The following is a 19,995-nucleotide window of genomic DNA, read 5'->3' as shown; positions in this document are numbered from 1 at the left end:
ATAGCAGTAGTTTTATAGAAAAAGACTTATATTTAAGTTAATTACCGGTGAAACTGGTTCAAAATTGCATATATATAATAAGTAAGCTATGATCTATATTATAAAACATTTTAAAACTTAATTCCGAACTAATTTACTTAAATTTAAGGGTGACTACAACTTACTGTTATACACAAAATGCTTACATTTAAGTTAATTACGGGTCAAATTAATTCAAATTTACTATACATAATCAGAAACGTGTTTGGTTTAATATACACTACTTAAATAGTTAATAACTAGCTATTGTCTCACTTAATTTCAGGGTGTCTACAACACACTATTTTACAGATTCATGGGTGCCTCCAAATATACTATTTTACAGAAAATGCTTACATTTAAGTTAATTACGGATAAAATTAATTCAAATTTACTACACATAATCAGAAACGTGTTTGGTTTAATATACACTACTTAAATAGTTAATAACTAGCTATTATCTCACTTAAATTCAGGGTGTCTACAACACACTATTTTACAGAAAATGCGATTATTTAAGTTAATTACGGGTCAAATTAATTCAAATTACCTACATCTACTAAGAATATTACGCTCTATAATATGAACGCATTTAAAAATTAATTTCTATCAAATATACTTAAATTTAAGGGTGCGTACAGATTTTGTACTCGGGAAAAGATGACTTACAGGAGGCACTAATTTACAGAAAATGCGATTATTTAAGTTAATTACGGGTCAAATTAATTCAAATTTACTACACATAATCAGAAACGTGTTTGGTTTAATATACACTACTTAAATAGTTAATAACTAGCTATTATCTCACTTAATTTCAGCGTGTCTACAACACACTATTTTATAGATTCATGGGTGCCTCCAAATATACTATTTTACAGAAAATGTGATTATTTAAGTTAATTACCGATCAAATTAATTCAAATTACCTATATCTACTAAGAATATTACGCTCTATAATATAAACGCGTTGAAAAATTTATTTCTATCAAATCTACTTATATTTAAGGGTGCGTACAGATTTTGTACTCGGGAAAAGATGACTTACAGGAGGCACTATTTTACAGAAAATGCGATTATTTAAGTTAATTACGGGTCAAATTAATTCAAATTTACTACACATAATCAGAAACGTGTTTGGTTTAATATACACTACTTAAATAGTTAATAACTAGCTATTATCTCACTTAAATTCAGGGTGTCTACAACACACTATTTTACAGAAAATGCGATTATTTAAGTTAATTACCGATCAAATTAATTCAAATTACCTACATCTACTAAGAATATTACGCTCTCTAATATTAACGCGTTTAAAAATTAATTTCTATCAAATATACTTAAATTTAAGGGTGCATACAGATTTTGTACTCGGGGAAAGATGACTTATAGGAGGCACTATTTTACAGAAAATGCGATTACTTAAGTTAATTACGGGTCAAATTAATTCAAATTTACTACACATAATCAGAAACGTGTTTGGTTTAATATACACTACTTAAATAGTTAATAACTAGCTATTATCTTACTTAAATTCAGGGTGCATACAAAACACTATTTTACAGATTCATGGGTGCCTCCAAATATACTATTTTACAGAAAATGCTTATATTTAAGTTAATTACCTATCAAATTAATTGCAATTACCTACATCTACTAATAATATTACGCTCTATAATATAAACGCGTTTAAAAATTTATTTCTACCAAATATACTTAAATTTAAGGGTGCATACAGATTTTGTACTCGGGAAAAGATGACTTACAGGAGGCACTATTTTACAGAAAATGCTTAAATTTAAGTTAATTACGGGTCAAATTAATTCAAATTACCTACATCTACTAAGAATATTACGCTCTATAATATAAACGCGTTTAAAAATTAATTTCTACCAAATATACTTAAATTTAAGGGTGCATACATATTTTGTACTCGGGAAAAGATGACTTACAGGAGGCACTATTTTACAGAAAATGCGATTATTTAAGTTAATTACGGGTCAAATTAATTCAAATTTACTATACATAATCAGAAACGTGTTTGGTTTAATATACACTACTTAAATAGTTAATAACTAGCTATTATCTCACTTAAATTCAGGGTGTCTACAACACACTATTTTACAGAAAATGTGATTATTTAAGTTAATTACCGATCAAATTAATTCAAATTACCTATATCTACTAAGAATATTACGCTCTATAATATAAACGCGTTGAAAAATTTATTTCTATCAAATCTACTTATATTTAAGGGTGCGTACAGATTTTGTACTCGGGAAAAGATGACTTACAGGAGGCACTATTTTACAGAAAATGCGATTATTTAAGTTAATTACGGGTCAAATTAATTCAAATTTACTACACATAATCAGAAACGTGTTTGGTTTAATATACACTACTTAAATAGTTAATAACTAGCTATTATCTCACTTAAATTCAGGGTGTCTACAACACACTATTTTACAGAAAATGTGATTATTTAAGTTAATTACCGATCAAATTAATTCAAATTACCTATATCTACTAAGAATATTACGCTCTCTAATATTAACGCGTTTAAAAATTAATTTCTATCAAATATACTTAAATTTAAGGGTGCATACAGATTTTGTACTCGGGGAAAGATGACTTATAGGAGGCACTATTTTACAGAAAATGCGATTACTTAAGTTAATTACGGGTCAAATTAATTCAAATTTACTACACATAATCAGAAACGTGTTTGGTTTAATATACACTACTTAAATAGTTAATAACTAGCTATTATCTTACTTAAATTCAGGGTGCATACAAAACACTATTTTACAGATTCATGGGTGCCTCCAAATTTACTATTTTACAGAAAATGCTTATATTTAAGTTAATTACCTATCAAATTAATTGCAATTACCTACATCTACTAATAATATTACGCTCTATAATATAAACGCGTTTAAAAATTTATTTCTACCAAATATACTTAAATTTAAGGGTGCATACAGATTTTGTACTCGGGAAAAGATGACTTACAGGAGGCACTATTTTACAGAAAATGCTTAAATTTAAGTTAATTACGGGTCAAATTAATTCAAATTACCTACATCTACTAAGAATATTACGCTCTATAATATAAACGCGTTTAAAAATTAATTTCTACCAAATATACTTAAATTTAAGGGTGCATACATATTTTGTACTCGGGAAAAGATGACTTACAGGAGGCACTATTTTACAGAAAATGCGATTATTTAAGTTAATTACGGGTCAAATTAATTCAAATTTACTATACATAATCAGAAACGTGTTTGGTTTAATATACACTACTTAAATAGTTAATAACTAGCTATTATCTCACTTAAATTCAGGGTGTCTACAACACACTATTTTACAGAAAATGCGATTATTTAAGTTAATTACCGATCAAATTAATTCAAATTACCTACATCTACTAAGAATATTACGCTCTCTAATATTAACGCGTTTAAAAATTAATTTCTATCAAATATACTTAAATTTAAGGGTGCATACAGATTTTGTACTCGGGGAAAGATGACTTATAGGAGGCACTATTTTACAGAAAATGCGATTACTTAAGTTAATTACGGGTCAAATTAATTCAAATTTGCTATACATAATCAGAAACGTGTTTGGTTTAATATACACTACTTAAATAGTTAATAACTAGCTATTTTCTCACTTAAATTCAGGGTGCCTACAACACATTATTTTACAGATTCGTGGGTGCCTCCAAATATACTATTTTACAGAAAATGCGATTATTTAAGTTAATTACGAGTAGCAATCATACTTAAACTGAGGAAGGCAACAAGACTTTCGTAATCTTGTCGACTGGGGTAAGAATTTTACCAAAATGTGAATATTTAAGTATGAAATTAAATCTAACTTGGATTATAATGCTATTTGAGTGTGATGTTCAAATTAAACACTATAAAAAGTAAATTGTGCCAATTAAACTTACGGTAAGGGTGCCTTCAAAATATTGCTAAAGGAAAACCACGGCCACAGCGGTTTGAACTGTCCAAAATGCTTTTATTTAACATAACTATTAAAGTAATGAAATTTAATTTGTTAATGTGTCATATGAATGTGGTGCTCAATTTAAACGCAATTTAATGTTAATTGCGAGCAATTATTCTCAAATATAAGTTGCCTACAACTTACATAATACAATTTTACATAACCTGGGTGCCTACAAGACACTACTTTACCAAAACGCTTTCATTTCACTTAACTTGGATGGAATTCAATCTTAGTTGGTACATATACATTTATGATTGCGCTGATTAATTTAAACGCGATTTAAAGTTAATTCTGAGCAATTATTCTCAAATATAAGTGGCCTACAAATTTTGAATTTTACATAACCTGGGTGTCTACAACTTTTGAATTTTACATAACCTGGGTGTCTACAACTTTTGAATTTTACATAACCTGGGTGCCTACAAGACACTATTTTATCAGAACGCTTTCATTTAACTTAATTTTGGATGGAATTCAATCTAAGTTGGTACATATATATTTGAGATTGCGACGATTAATTTAAAGGCAACACAGTTTCTCGATGCAACTACCCTTTTTGAAACACTCTGTATAAATTAACGGAATAATTCTTGTAAGTTTTGTTAATGGTTTTGATGTTATTTTATCAATTTAAAACAACAGCACTCCTCCGTTTTGAACCATTAAATTATTAAATAACAAAAGAATTAACACAACAGTTACCCAGGAAAAAATTGGTGTGATGGGTTATATTGGAGAAATTTGATCACATTAAAATTTATTAAATACTAGCCGTTACCCGCGGCGTTGCTCGCGTGTAATAAGAACTTCCATCTAAAATGATATAAAGAATGTGTAGATTTTACTGATGACTAATATTTTTGTAGCACCCTAGGAGCGAAGGCACTCAGCACAGTCCGTCAGCCCGTCGGGATATTTTTTATTACTTTTCACGCGTACATTATTCCAGAAAGAAGGGTTTTTAAGTTTTTGGCCGCCATTTAAAAAGATGGCAATAAATCGAACCCAAAATACCATTCAGCCCGTCTATAGGTTAAAGGAAACCATTGTACTAAATATTTGTGAAATCGGTTGAAACGCGCGGACTTTATTGCATAGAGAATATTTTCTTACATTTCTGGGCGCCATTTTAAAAGATGGCGAAAAATCAAACCCGAAAGACCATTCAGCCCGTCTTAAGGTTAAAGCAAACCAGTGTACTAAATATTTGTGAAATCGGTTGAAACGCGCGTACTTAATTGCATAGAGAATATTTTTTACATTTCTGGGCGCCATTTTTTAAGATGGCGGCGGATTGAAAAAATCTTTCTTAGTACGCGCCTACTACTTATGAGTAACGTTCCTGCAAATTTTCAGCCTTCTAGGGCAAGCGGTTTGGGCTGGGCGTTGATTATCAGTCAGTCTGTCAGTCAGTCAGTCAGTCAGGACTTTGATTTATATAGATATAGATGACGCAAAACAATAGGACTAGGGCGCTTACTAGACCCAAAAGCTATCATCTGTGTGGGCTAATTATTTTTGGATTACATGATATGGGGTATACAAGTTACTAGTACCCCTAGCACGTGACGTGATTTATTAAAGGCCCCTCGACAACTATGCGTTTTACCATAAGGAAATTATCTCTCTCTCTAAGGGCCCAAGCGCATCTATTAGCAAAAACATCTAGTTCTGCTAGATGTGACGTAGATTTTGTATAGGGGCTCCTTCCGAATTTTTCGTGAAATTCGCGGGAGAGAAAAATAATTTTCAAAATCAGCCACGAATGATATCCTAAGCCGGTCGTGGTCTAGACGCGAGCTCTGAGATAACGCTCCCAAGCGGTTGGGAATCAAACTAAAACAGGCGGGGAGGCGAGTGGCGAGACGCGAGAGAGGAAGGACTGAGGGGAAAAAATAAGTAAGAGAATTTCCAGAACCCCCCAGTTCTCTCAGACACAAGAGGTAAATTCGCGCTTAGTAAAAATCACGAAGCGCTGTCGTGAGAAATCTTTGAAGGAGGGAAAAATGTTCAATGCCGGGTTACTCTGCAGCGAATGCGCTCGGCCTCTGTTTAGGCTATACAATTATTATACTACTTGAGATGAGACGGATGGCTGACCAAATCGGACATACATACATTTCAACCGTAGCATAGAATCTTGGGCCCTTAGAGAGATAATCTCCTTATGGTTTTACAAAGCGCGATAGAAAATACACCCTTTCGACGGGAAAAGGGGGTAGGCAACCCTAAGTATCCGGAGATACAAGAGAGTTGCTCTAGTGCTGTGTTTGTGCACTCTCAGATCCAAAACACCCACAGCGGTGGGGCTAAAAAGCGAGATGGAAGGCAGAGTTTTACCCCGCGCCTTTCCCTCTTAGACTCGTAACTTGTAAAACGCATAGTTGTCGAGGGGCCATTAATAAATCACGTCACGTGCTAGGGGTACTAGAAACTTGTATACCCCATATCATGTAATCCAAAAATAATTAGCCCACACAGATGATAGCTTTTGGGTCTAGTAAGCGCCCTAGTCCTATTGCTTTGCGTCATATTTAATAAATTTTAATGTGATCAAATTTCTCCAATATAACCCATCACACCAATTTTTTCCTGGATAACTGTTGTGTTAATTCTTTTGTTATTTAATAATTTAATAGTTCAAAACGGAAGAGTGCTGTTGTTTTAAATTGCTAAAATAACATCAAAACCATTAACAAAACTTACAAAAATTATTACGTTAATTTATACAGAGTGTTTCAAAAAGGGTAGTTGCATCGAGAAACTGTGTTGCCTTTAAATTAATCATCGCAATCTCAAATATATATGTACCAACTTAGATTGAATTCCATCCAAAATTAAGTTAAATGAAAGCGTTCTGATAAAATAGTGTCTTGTAGGCACCCAGGTTATGTAAAATTCAAAAGTTGTAGACACCCAGGTTATGTAAAATTCAAAATTTGTAGGCCACTTATATTTGAGAATAATTGCTCAGAATTAACTTTAAATCGCGTTAAAATTAATAAGCGCAATCATAAATGTATATGTACCAACTTAGATTGAATTCCATCCAAATTAAGTGAAATGAAAGCGTTTTGGTAAAATAGTGTCTTGTAGGCACGCAGGTTATATAAAATTCAAAAGTTGTAGGCACCATTTATTTGAGAATAATTGCTCAGAATTAATTTTAAGTCGCGTTTAAATTAATCAGCGCAATCTCAAATGTATATGTACCAACTTAGATCGAATTCCATCCAAAATTAAGTTAAATGAAAGCGTTTTGGTAAAATTGTGTCTCGTAGGCACCCAGGTTATGTAAAATTGTATTATGTAAGTTGTAGGCAACTTATATTTGAGAATAATTGCTCGCAATTAACATTAAATTGCGTTTAAATTGAGCACCACATTCATATGACACATTAACAAATTAAATTTCATTACTTTAATAGTTATGTTAAATAAAAGCATTTTGGACAGTTCAAACCGCTGTGGCCGTGGTTTTCCTTTAGCAATATTTTGAAGGCACCCTTACCGTAAGTTTAATTGGCACAATTTACTTTTCATAGTGTTTAATTTGAACATCACACTCAAATAGCATTATAATCCAAGTTAGATTTAATTTCATACTTAATTAACTTAAATATTCACATTTTGGTAAAATTCTTACCCCAGTAGACAAGATTACGAAAGTCTTGTTGCCTTCCTCAGTTTAAGTATGATTACTACTCGTAATTAACTTAAATAATCGCATTTTCTGTAAAATAGTATATTTGGAGGCACCCACGAATCTGTAAAATAATGTGTTGTAGGCACCCTGAATTTAAGTGAGAAAATAGCTAGTTATTAACTATTTAAGTAGTGTATATTAAACCAAACACGTTTCTGATTATGTATAGCAAATTTGAATTAATTTGACCCGTAATTAACTTAAATAATTCATTTTCTGTAAAATAGTGTGTTGTAGACACCCTAAATTTAAGTGAGAAAATAGCTAGTTATTAACTATTTAAGTAGTGTATATTAAACCAAACACGTTTCTGATTATGTATAGTAAATTTGAATTAATTTGACCCGTAATTAACTTAAATATAAGCATTTTCTGTAAAATAGTGCCTCCTGTAAGTCATCTTTTCCCAAATACAAAATCTGTATGCACCCTTAAATTTAAGTATATTTGGTAGAAATAAATTTTTAAACGCGTTTATATTATAGAGCGTAATATTATTAGTAGATGTAGGTAATTGCAATTAATTTGATCGGTAATTAACTTAAATATAAGCATTTTCTGTAAAATAGTATATTTGGAGGCACCCATGAATCTGTAAAATAGTGTTTTGTATGCACCCTGAATTTAAGTGAGATAATAGCTAGTTATTAACTATTTAAGTAGTGTATATTAAACCAAACACGTTTCTTTATATGTATAGTAAATTTGAATTAATTTGACCCGTAATTAACTTAAATAATCGCATTTTCTGTAAAATAGTGCCTCCTGTAAGTCATCTTTACCCGAGTACAAAATCTGTACGCACCCTTAAATATAAGTAGATTTGATAGAAATAAATTTTTCAACGCGTTTATATTATAGAGCGTAATATTCTTAGTAGATATAGGTAATTTGAATTAATTTGATCGGTAATTAACTTAAATAATCACATTTTCTGTAAAATAGTATATTTGGAGGCACCCATGAATTTATAAAATAGTGTGTTGTAGACACGCTGAAATTAAGTGAGATAATAGCTAGTTATTAACTATTTAAGTAGTGTATATTAAACCAAACACGTTTCTGATTATGTGTAGTAAATTTGAATTAATTTGACCCGTAATTAACTTAAATAATCGCATTTTCTGTAAAATAGTGCCTCCTGTAAGTCATCTTTTCCCGAGTACAAAATCTGTACGCACCCTTAAATTTAAGTATATTTGATAGAAATTAATTTTTAAATGCGTTCATATTATAGAGCGTAATATTCTTAGTAGATGTAGGTAATTTGAATTAATTTGACCCGTAATTAACTTAAATAATCGCATTTTCTGTAAAATAGTGTGTTGTAGACACCCTGAATTTAAGTGAGATAATAGCTAGTTATTAACTATTTAAGTAGTGTATATTAAACCAAACACGTTTCTGATTATGTATAGTAAATTTGAATTAATTTTATCCGTAATTAACTTAAATGTAAGCATTTTCTGTAAAATAGTATATTTGGAGGCACCCATGAATCTGTAAAATAGTGTGTTGTAGACACCCTGAAATTAAGTGAGACAATAGCTAGTTATTAACTATTTAAGTAGTGTATATTAAACCAAACACGTTTCTGATTATGTATAGTAAATTTGAATTAATTTGACCCGTAATTAACTTAAATGTAAGCATTTTGTGTATAACAGTAAGTTGTAGTCACCCTTAAATTTAAGTAAATTAGTTCGGAATTAAGTTTTAAAATGTTTTATAATATAGATCATAGCTTACTTATTATATATATGCAATTTTGAACCAGTTTCACCGGTAATTAACTTAAATATAAGTCTTTTTCTATAAAACTACTGCTATAGTAGTTTTCCTACTGAGGGCACTTGTAGGCACTTTCTGTAATTCTGTAAAAAAGTGGCGGCCGTTACATATGTTATCTTAACAGGGAAACTGTGCTAAGAAGTATGATGGATTTTCTGAAAGATTGTCGCGTTATGGTCAAACGTTTAAGCTGGTAAGTGAAGAATATAATGCGACTTGGATGTCAATAGGGCATGTAATGGATCCAACCATATCGAAACTATTATACTTTGAAAAGAAATAGATCTTACTTGTTAATTGTTCTTTTTTTAAATGATTTTATTTTAGGGAAGATTTACAATTTCACAAACTCAATTTACAAAATTCCGAAATGAGTTTGGTCAATCTTCAAAGGGTGGCGATTAAAGAGGTATTTCCGAAATTATTGGAATGTTCCCTGTTTTGGGAAAATACAAAATTACGGAAACCATATTTTTAGGAAATGAAAGATGAGGAAAATTTTAATTATGATGACTTAAGCAAAGATGATCTGATCAAAGAAGTAAGGGAATCAAAGCTAAGAGAATTGGTAGCACATCCCTCGTTATCAAAAATAAATATTTAGTTTTGTCGTTATTAACAAAGAAACAGAATTAGGACCTTTTTGCTCATCCCCCAAAGGAAGTCCCGAGAATATTAACTTTTGTAATGGAATCTTATTTTGTTTAGTGTAATGTTTTAATTTCAAACATGGAAAAAGAGAGAATCAGAACTTCATTAACGATAAATAAGCAAGTTGACGAAATTGAAAGGCTCAATAGGCTCATTAAAGAGCTGGAAAGGAGGATCGAAGATCTGATGGTATGGAAATAATGGAACATTCTTCATCTTCATGGTCAATAGAAAAATTAATTAGTTTAAGAACTATTGTTAATTATTTAAAAAAAAATAGGAGCAATGTGGAGTACATCATTTATCCAACGATGACTACGTGAAAACTGAACCTGTTGAAAATGATTCGGGAAGTAATGGCCAGGAGTTAACCCTTCCAATTGTCCAATGCATTCCGTGTAAAGAGGATATTATTCAAGAATCAACAGTTTCTGATTGTCAATATGTTGCGGAGGTTCACGATACAAACACCGAAACTAAAATTACGTCGAAAAAGGCTGAAAATGAGGGGCTTATAACGCAAATTACGAGTAACAATTTTCCTCTACGCGCGCCTTTACCCTGTAACCTCGAGGTTGAAAACCAATTCGAAATACCTCCTGACACAACGACGACAAAAAGCTATTCGCCAGGAGGACCTATCGAGAACAATATTATCATTAACGATGATTATTACTGTAAATCACAAAATTTCTCGACTGAGGGAGAAACTGAGGATATTGCAACTCGATCGCCGAAATTTCGTGTTCCAGAATTTAATGTTGAAGTCGAAAATCATCTTGACGCAAATGTCGAAATCGATTCACTAGAAGGAGCCCTAGAAAACGATCTTGATGATATCCAATCCAGAATCACCTTGACAGATGCGAGGAAAACTTATAGACTAAATGAAACTATGAAACTGCGCTTGCGAAAGCGAAAGTTTGTTGATCCGAGGTCATCGAGTGATCCAGTGTGTGTACCTAAACTTGGACGTAACCCAAGTGAAATATCAGAATTGACCTCCGTCTCATTGGGAAGCCATTTGCCCGAAATACCGGTTGAAGTTGAAAGCAATAGTTTGGTGTCCAACTTGGAGACACGTGAAGATGTCGCTCCAAAGAATTTCGAAGGTAATACTTCATCGCCTTGTTCGGAAATTGGTAAGCCATTTTATACTTTAATAGTCTTGAGTACCCAGGATGGGGGAAATATGCTAATCAATTAATCCCGCTCTCTCGGTGTAAAGTCTAATACAGGGTTCAAAAAAACCCAGCCCACCGGGTTTTATTGCGTATTTAAGTTTTTTTTTTGGGTTTTTTCACTTTAGCAGTTGCGTTCATGGTAGAAATTGTCATTCAAAAGTAACAGCTTAATAAAACGTCTTAAAACGTTTCATTAAAAATAATGAATATTGTTAAATAATACTTTTGAAGTTGAAACAACAAACATCTTAAACTATCTAGCATTCAAATTCATCAAAATTGAAGATCTTAGTGATGGCTTTTATTAAATGGGTTTTTTATGGTGGGTAAAACCCAATTAAACCCGCGGGGTTATTTTGGGCTGGGCTTTTTAATTCGAACCCTGGTCTAATAGCGTATTCCATTTACCTGCTATGAGACCGCTCTCTATTTGCTCTCGATAACATAAAATCCGCTTCTTTTCCGGAGCTGCGTTAACGTTTTTAGCCACATGGTATGATGAACATCTACGATGTGGGTCTTAGTTTGATCTGCCCTGTTGTTGTTGTCAGTTGTGGTGGGCGGTGTCGTTGTCTTGAAAGATTTTTCGTTCGTCATTGAAGGGAGAGTGAATGAGAGAGAATTGTGGTGAGGTGATATTTTAATTTCGTGTATTTTAAGATGAAGGGGATTATAATAGTAAGTATAACCGTAGCATTTATTTGTGGTTAAGCATTGTGAATTGAGTTTTACGTTTGCTGGATATATTTAAAGCGAGGGAGAGCATTATTTTATTGCCTTAATTTAAATGGGAGGTTTCCTACTCCCTTTAAATTCTCTGTCAGCCGTCGACAATAAGGATTTTACGCTTTCAATCACGCTCCCCATCCCCTATTTCAACATTCAAAGAAATCAAGGGAAATTTTAAAAGCAAAAGCAAGTATATACTGATGCTATTTTTAGATTGGTCATAAGGCACCGGGATATAACAATTATTGGGTGTTTTACCGAATTCTTTCTCTTTCAAACGCTTCTGGCCATAAGTTCATGTTAGAATTTTATAAGATGCGAAAAGCATGCGTCGGCATAAGTTTATTTTGTAAACTAAAACTTTCTGTGCGTGTATTAATCGAGCGTTAAGTACGTGTTCAGTTTAGCACTGTTAATGGTATTATTATTATTATTGTTGTTGAGGAGGGTACACGCCCTAGCACCGATGCCAAAGGCATATTGTGCATCCTCATATTCAGGCCTTGAATAGGCCCGTAGCTGCAGCGTAGCGTAGAATTCGCTCCACCGTAATAGAGGAGACCCTCGAGGGTTCCAAAGTATGTGAATCAAAATATTCTAGTCTAAGCGAGGCGAAGCAGTCGCACTCGCAAAGTACGTGAGCGGATGTTTCTTCCTTCTCCTGACACGACCTACAGAGAGGGTCGTCGGCAAAACCCATCAGATGGAGGTGCCTATTAAGCCGACAGTGCCCGGTCAAAAGACCGGTGGCCAGCCTAATATCCCGTCTGCTGAGCGAAATTAGGTCTCTGGCACGAGACCTGCAGGGACCATTGACAAAAAGTTTAGTCTGTCTCTGGCCCTCCATGTTATGCCAGAGCTGGTTTTGTATGACAGTCAACCTGTCATGCAGACACCGTTTGACGTGCCTGTAGGGGATGGGGACGGCCGGCTCCGGCCCCAAGAGCTTGGCCTCCGCACCCCTTTTCGCAAATCTATCGGCTTGCTCATTGCCATGATATCCGCTATGCCCTGGCACCCAGTACAACAGAACCCTGTTGCAGGATGCCAGTCGAGCTAGCAGATCAAGGCAGCTGCGCACCAGTTGAGAGGTAATCTGACACTGGTTCAGCGCGTTCAGGGCGGCCTGACTGTCAGAATAAATTCTCACAGTCCGTCCGGTATACCCTTTGTTAATGCAGTAATCTGCGCAATAACAGATCGCGGCAATTTCCGCCTGGAACACACTAGCGAAGGTACCCAGGCAAGCAGAAAAGCCGACCCTTGTGGTTTGGCAGTAATAGCCGGCGCCAGCGCCGGAATCAGTCTTGGAACCATCGGTGAACCAAATAGTTTCACCCCCAGTGCCAAGAGGCAGCAGGTTAGTCCACTCTGCCCGACTGGGAAAGTGGATGCTGAAAGGCTTAGTGAAATCAAAACTGGTAACGGTTTTGTCAGAGCACATCGTAAGCGACGGCTCAAGTGCGGCGTACTCCCGAAAGAGCTTCGTATGGCTGTAATCCCAAAGTCTTGGAACCCAGCAGCCACTAATGTTGAGCCTGTAGGCTCCCATGACAGCCTCCTCCTCAATGAAGAGATGAAGAGGAAGCATGTCAAGGAGCACCTCCAGGGAAGCAGTTGGGGTCGATCTCATGGCCCCCGTAACACCAATGCAGGCAAGCCTTTGAAGCTTGCGCAGGGCAGCCTGCACCGTCTTAAGCCGGACCCTTGTCCACCAGACAAGTGCCCCGTAAGATAGTATGGGTCTGATGATCCCAGTATAGAGCCAGTTACTGTTAATGGTAACTCGATCATCGAGGGGGTAACCACTAAAATTTTCTGTTCTGATACTAAGGGTTACTTGTGTGTAATCATTTTAGCATTGTTGTTTTTAAAATGGTCTTACGGGTAATGATTTTAGCAATGTTAAGGGTAGCGCATCGAGGGGCTACTCACTCAAAATTTCTCTTTGTGTCGCACTATTACAATTATAACATAAGTAAATTTATTGAAGTAAGGATTACGGGTAATCATTTTAGCACAGTTAAAAGTAGCGCATCGAGGGGCTATTCACATAAATGTTATGTACGCCTGTTAAGTAGGGTATGATGTGGCTGCTATTACGAGCTCTTGGGTCGTCATGTTTTTAAAAATTTAGCGAGCTATCTGTTCTGTACAGATAGGCACCAATGAGATCTCGGATCCAGCGCTCGGTAATTGGAAAACGGAAATCCGAGCTCGAGATTATCTAGCGGCATTGAGCGGTAAATGAAATACGCTAGTGGCATTGATGTAGGTGAAAAACCGAAACCCATTTCACTCCTGGTGTAAATAGGTAGACCCCCATTTCAAAGTTCATACCTGAGTGAGGAATTTGCGTAAAATTGGCAAAAATCTCGGGGTTTATACGTGTCGTAAAAAGTTTTAATCAAATCATGGGGCGCTCAATGCTACGATGAAGTCGGCTCTGGTTTACAACTCAAATAGTCAGGCATAATCTTGAAAAGTGTCTAGGATTTTTAACTAAAATTTTCTTCGTGGAGCTCAATTTCCCTCTTTCTTCCTCTTTAATTCAGAACGTACTTGAATTTACCGAGTTTTTTTTTTTTTGTTCTGGTTTTGACATCCTCGATGTAGCTTATTTGAACCAATTATCCAGGCTAAATTAATTTAATGAAAATACGACCTTTCTAGTTTCGCGGGCCTGCATTTCAGTTGATGTACATCTCCTTTTTGTTGATAAAGTCGTTTATTCATCGGATAACCCCCTGATCAGTACCGTTTCTTTTCTTTAAAACTTAGTTTTCGTAGACCTTAGCATTATCCTTTTTTATGAAGTGCGCTTGAATGTTACAGTATTTTTGATACTAAAAAGTAAATGGTGTATGTGTGGTTTTTATATTTCATTAATAATTTTCTGTAGGGAAATTCAAGAAGAAACGTTCAACTCGGTTCAAATATTCAACTGATTATAAAAGGGGTCTACAGCGTCGCGCTAGAATGGGTAAGGAAGAAAAACACTTCAAATGTGATCAATGTGACTATGCAAGTACGTGGAAGAATAATTTGATCACTCATCAACGCATTCACAGTGGTGAAAAACCCTTCCAATGTGATCAATGTGACTATGCCAGTACAAAGAAGAATAATTTGATCGCTCATCAACGCATTCACAGTGGTGAAAAACCCTTCAAATGTGATCAATGTGACTATGCAAGTACGTGGAAGAATGATTTGATCAAACATCAACGCATTCACACTGGTGAAAAACCCTTCAAATGTGATCAATGTGACTATGCCAGTAAAATGAAGAGTAATTTGATCACTCACCAACTCATTCACAGTGGTGAAAAACCCTTCCAATGTGATCAATGTGACTATGCCAGTACAAAGAAGAATAATTTGATCACTCATCAACGCATTCATAGCGGTGAAAAACCCTTCAAATGTGATCAATGTGACTATGCAAGTACACAGAAGAAAGATTTGATCACACATCAACGCATTCACACTGCTGAAAAACCCTTCAAATGTGATCAATGTGACTATGCAAGTACACAGAAGAAAGATTTGATCACACATCAACGCATTCACAGTGCTGAAAAACCCTTCAAATGTGATCAATGTGACTTTTCCAGCAGGCGTAAGTTCCATTTAACCACACATAAACGCATTCATAGCGGTGAAAAACCCTTCAAATGTGATCAATGTGGCTATGCAAGTACGCGGAAAAATTATTTGATCAGACATGAACGCATTCACAGTGGTAAAAAACCTTCAAATGTGATCAGCGTGACTATGGATGCAGGCAGAGATGTCATGTGATAGTACATAAACGGAAAAGTCACATGAATGGATGGATTCACATTTTTAATATGTAGGACAAAAAACAATCTATCGTCCTCTTCTGTAATGAATACCCCGAAACTGTGTAATAAACCATTCAATTTTTCTGTTCGGGAGGGTGTTAATGGAAGCGGAGCACATTTTCAGAGACAAGACACTTGGGGCACTATATTAAATTGTTACAATCCCATTTTCAGAATTAATTTTGTATTAAATGTAATAAAATTCACATAGAGGATACTAAAATTTAAAAATCCATAATAAATTTTGGATACCCAAACGCATTTCCAAACTTTTGAGCTTTTTTTTTCTTTCGAACGAGTTCCATTTCTGCCACCAGACTCCTCGGAACTTTCATTTCCACTTGAATTGTCTGAAGTTTCTTCAGGTTTTAACGTAGTACTTGATAAAGGTCCTGGATCGTCATTTGCTTAACTTCGTCATCGGCTCTGGTACTGAATGGTCTCAAAAAGAAAAACAAAGACAGGAAAAATGTCGCTAACCAGTCTGGGAAATAAGGATATTTTTTAAACTAGTCCTTGGGACCAGTGACCCCCCTAGGGTCCGAAATAATAAACTGGTCTCCGGACTGGTCCCAGGCTTTGTTCTCTTATAGATTTGCAAATAATAAACTGGTCCCGAGGACCAGTAAGCCCCACTTTTTGAATTAAAAAACTAGTCCAAGCAATTAATAAACTGGTTTTGGACCAGAGGAAGTGTGCTATTTCCCAGACTGTCGCTAACTCTAACTTTACCGTTGCATTCTTGCTTATTGTTTTTTCAGCACATAGTAGTAGGAGTATCACCAGAAGTATATAATACTTCTCTTCGAGAGAAGTGTTCCACAAAGCGAGGTAAGTGTAACGTCATTCTTCGGAACATTTGGAGCAAGGTTACTAAACCGAATCACATACGCGATAAATACTTCCCTCATTATTACTCTATTAGCGTTTAACAATTTGGTAAGACAAGCTTGTGGATTCCCTCCCCCCCCCCCAATAGGCCAGGACAGATAGGCTAAAAAAGGGCTTGACCTAGAACATTTGAACATAAAGATGAAAATTGGTACATGTGTTGTATTTGACCCAACAAAAAATATACTAAAAGTCCCCTGCTGTAGAGCGCGAGCTTTCGCCGCCATCTTGGAAAATGGCCGCCGGGAATGCCAGCATCAATGTATTCCACATTCTTCTTCAAAAATTACGAAAATTGGTGCATATTATGATCGTAACCACATGAACATCATAGTAAAATTTCACAGCTCTGTGTTTGATAGTTTGGTCGCCATACTGGAAAATGGCCGCCGTGAATGCTAGGTACAGTTTATTTCACCATATTGTTGGAAAATTATGAACATTTATAGATATTATAGTTAAAGCTGTGAGAAACTCGTAGTAAAATATCGAAGCCATTCATGAGATAGTTTGGCCGCCATGTTGGAAAATGGCCGCCGGGAATGTCATTTAGATACAAAATACTTTTCAAAAATTATAAAAATTGGTACATTTATTGTTGAAGACCGTCTAAAAATCGTACTTGAATATTGAAGACGTGCTGCTGATAGTTTGGGCGCCAACTTGGAAATTGACTGCGTGAAATGCCGAATATATTACCGATATATAAATCTTTTCGATATTTCTTTACTGAGTAGATGATTGTCATGAACGTATTAATCACCATAAAAATAACTATTTCCAAGTCTAAGTTATCGACCCCATTCTTTAAAAATGGTCACTGAAAGATTACTATCCTAAAATCTGAAACAAAGGAAAGCAAAGCTATATCTGATGCAGGAATCAGAGTGTGAATAGATCTTTGACTTTAGCGATAGCGAACCCATGCCCACTGTTCGGGATTAAATCGTTTTCTAGCTATTGTTGACTTAATATTTTCATTAAAAACTCTCAACGTATTTGTAAGATGTTGATTATCTCTCATTACTTTAAAGGCACAGTATCACACCCTATTTGCATAGACCGGAAGTTCCTTGTCAACCCAACCCCGAGACATACCTTCCATTCCTGGAGCGTATATTTTCTTTGCCCGAGTCTAGTGACTGAAAAGCAGCGAATGAGACAACTCAGGAGTAAAAAAATTCTTACTCTTTTTACCATTGAAAATTTGAACAATAAAAAATAAAGGAAAGTTTTTGGTTTCCCTTTACTTAGACCGAACCTAAGCCCTCAAAATAATCTAATAGGCGTGACCTTTATGCATTTTACCACCAACATAGCATAAACCATAGAGAATTTATAGGAGTAGTAACGCCTAAACTTGGGACCTTTTGATGAATGTGCTTGGGAGTACTGCCTACTATACTTCTGTTGATGAGAAGATGCCTATACAATCATAATTAGGGCTGGTGATACTCTATAGAAAAACAAGTAGTCCGCTCATCTGCTCTTGAACACGACTATAGCAAGGCGGAACTGAAAGCTATGCTGTTTAGTCCTCCTTATATTTATTCTCAATGATTCGAAGTTCGAAGAAATGCCCTAGCCCCTAGGGAAGCTTTTTTTTTTCAAGTGCAGGGCTGTATGGAAAGTTTTGGAGGGCAATACCACCGTGAAAACGGGATTAGGGGGTAGTGAAACTGCACGTGTCAAAAAATAGAGTGGGGGAGGGGTAAATTCTTTCGGTTTTGGATGGGGGGACTAAAATAGAGATGATGAAGGGGTTCATGATGATTTTCCCCGTTTTTTTTCTGAGGGCGCTACTTGACGGCAGGGCAAAATTTCTAGTTTTTGAAACTATGTCCTGACTAGAAATTCGGTGATCCTGTGCCTTTAAACCCCGCCTTATCATAACCACATCCAGTATGTAAATGAAATAAGTGTTCTCTGAACCTTTTTTTCTCAAATGCCTCCATTTGAGATTCTCTTCTTGGTGTCGTTTTGGTCTCAGATTTAAGAATGAAGACGTTCCAATTCTGGTGTGATAGTCTAGCAAAAGAGCCAAGCTATTCCGCTACAACAATAGCTAGGAAACCATTTAAACCGCGAAGAATGGGGATGGGTTCGCGATCCCGAATCCTAAGTCCCATTCACGCCACTCAAGACCAACGTTTAATACTCATTATCTGTAACTCCAGAACCTCTTGTGTAAAGAGCTGTGGATGTAGACGATGTGAATTAGTTTACTCAGCATTGTGTGGGCATTGTCGCTGTACTAGCTGTGATGGATCAGAGCAAAAGGGCTTCTTGTGGCGGAGGGGGCCCGAGTTCGGTGTGCCGGTTCAGGAGTTGCTTGGGTTCACCCTTGGTTCAGACCGTTCCTTGTCCCGTTCCCTGAAGGTTTTGCTCGGCCGCTTCGCCCCCGCCCAGGTGTTGCCTTAATTGGCTGACCCCGATATTGGCAACCCTCTGAGGGTCGCAGATACATTGTTTCGGTCGTGTGGCACTGATGTGCTTGGATGGAAATCCTCCGTCCCCTCGACCCTCCTGCTGCCTTAATCCTTCCCTTTCACCGACCACCTTCTGGCTAGGCTCGCCGCTGACGGTGTCCAGCTTCTGTCACCTGCCCAAGGGGCGTTTGTCGGGGCCGCTGTCCGATCCCGTGTGCCATCACGACGTTTCCGCAGGTTCAATTTGGAATATGATGAGCCAACAGCTAGGTACTGCGCCTAATCAAGGCCTCTGACATGCAATTATTGTGAAAAAAATCTTCAGACTGACGAGATGAATATGAACGAACTGTTAGAGATTTGTCTTAAATCTAATCTTTAACAACACAAGAATGTATAAACCCCCATATTAAATTATATACCCTAATCAACATGTTGAGAATTACAGCTTTGAATGACTTTTCATTCTTTCAGAATTTAGGGTAATAATTTTCGAGTGGCCATTTTTAAAGATGGCGTCAATAATATCGACTTGGAGATGGCTATTTTTTGGTGCTTATTACGTTAATGAAAATCACTTACTCAATATAGGAATTTCGAAAAGATTTATGTTTGAAATATATTTAGTAATTCCAGCAGTCATTTTCCAAGATGGCGCCCAAACTATCAGTAGCACGTCTTCAATATTCAATAATGATGTTTAGACGGTCTTCAACACTAAATGTACC

At 35.6% G+C, this 19,995-nt stretch overlaps 1 protein-coding gene across 4 annotated transcripts; it reads left to right on the top strand.

The window, feature by feature from the left end:
* The first annotated feature begins 11,070 nt into the window (after positions 1 to 11,070).
* Positions 11,071 to 16,216, top strand: LOC149679118 (uncharacterized). 4 transcript variants are annotated; one of them, XM_089836943.1, is made up of 3 exons: positions 11,342 to 11,997; positions 12,083 to 12,285; positions 15,002 to 16,216. In XM_089836943.1, exon 3 carries the CDS (start codon positions 15,079 to 15,081, stop codon positions 15,901 to 15,903), a length of 825 nt encoding a protein of 274 aa, XP_089693069.1. In that variant the 5' UTR covers positions 11,342 to 11,997; positions 12,083 to 12,285; positions 15,002 to 15,078; the 3' UTR covers positions 15,904 to 16,216. The 4 variants fall into 4 exon arrangements, with proteins under 4 accessions (XP_089693067.1, XP_089693066.1, XP_089693069.1 ...); XM_089836941.1 differs by lacking the exons at positions 11,342 to 11,997; positions 12,083 to 12,285 and adding an exon at positions 11,071 to 11,298; XM_089836940.1 differs by lacking the exons at positions 11,342 to 11,997; positions 12,083 to 12,285 and adding an exon at positions 11,071 to 11,328.
* Positions 16,217 to 19,995: the final 3,779 nt, after the last annotated feature.

This window comes from Phalangium opilio, unplaced genomic scaffold, assembly GCF_054372755.1.
Source record: "Phalangium opilio isolate 3A_F unplaced genomic scaffold, DU_Popi_V2 ptg000042l_1, whole genome shotgun sequence".
NCBI classification, from domain to species: Eukaryota; Metazoa; Arthropoda; class Arachnida; order Opiliones; family Phalangiidae; genus Phalangium; species Phalangium opilio.
This window is presented reverse-complemented; position numbering and strand designations above follow the sequence as displayed.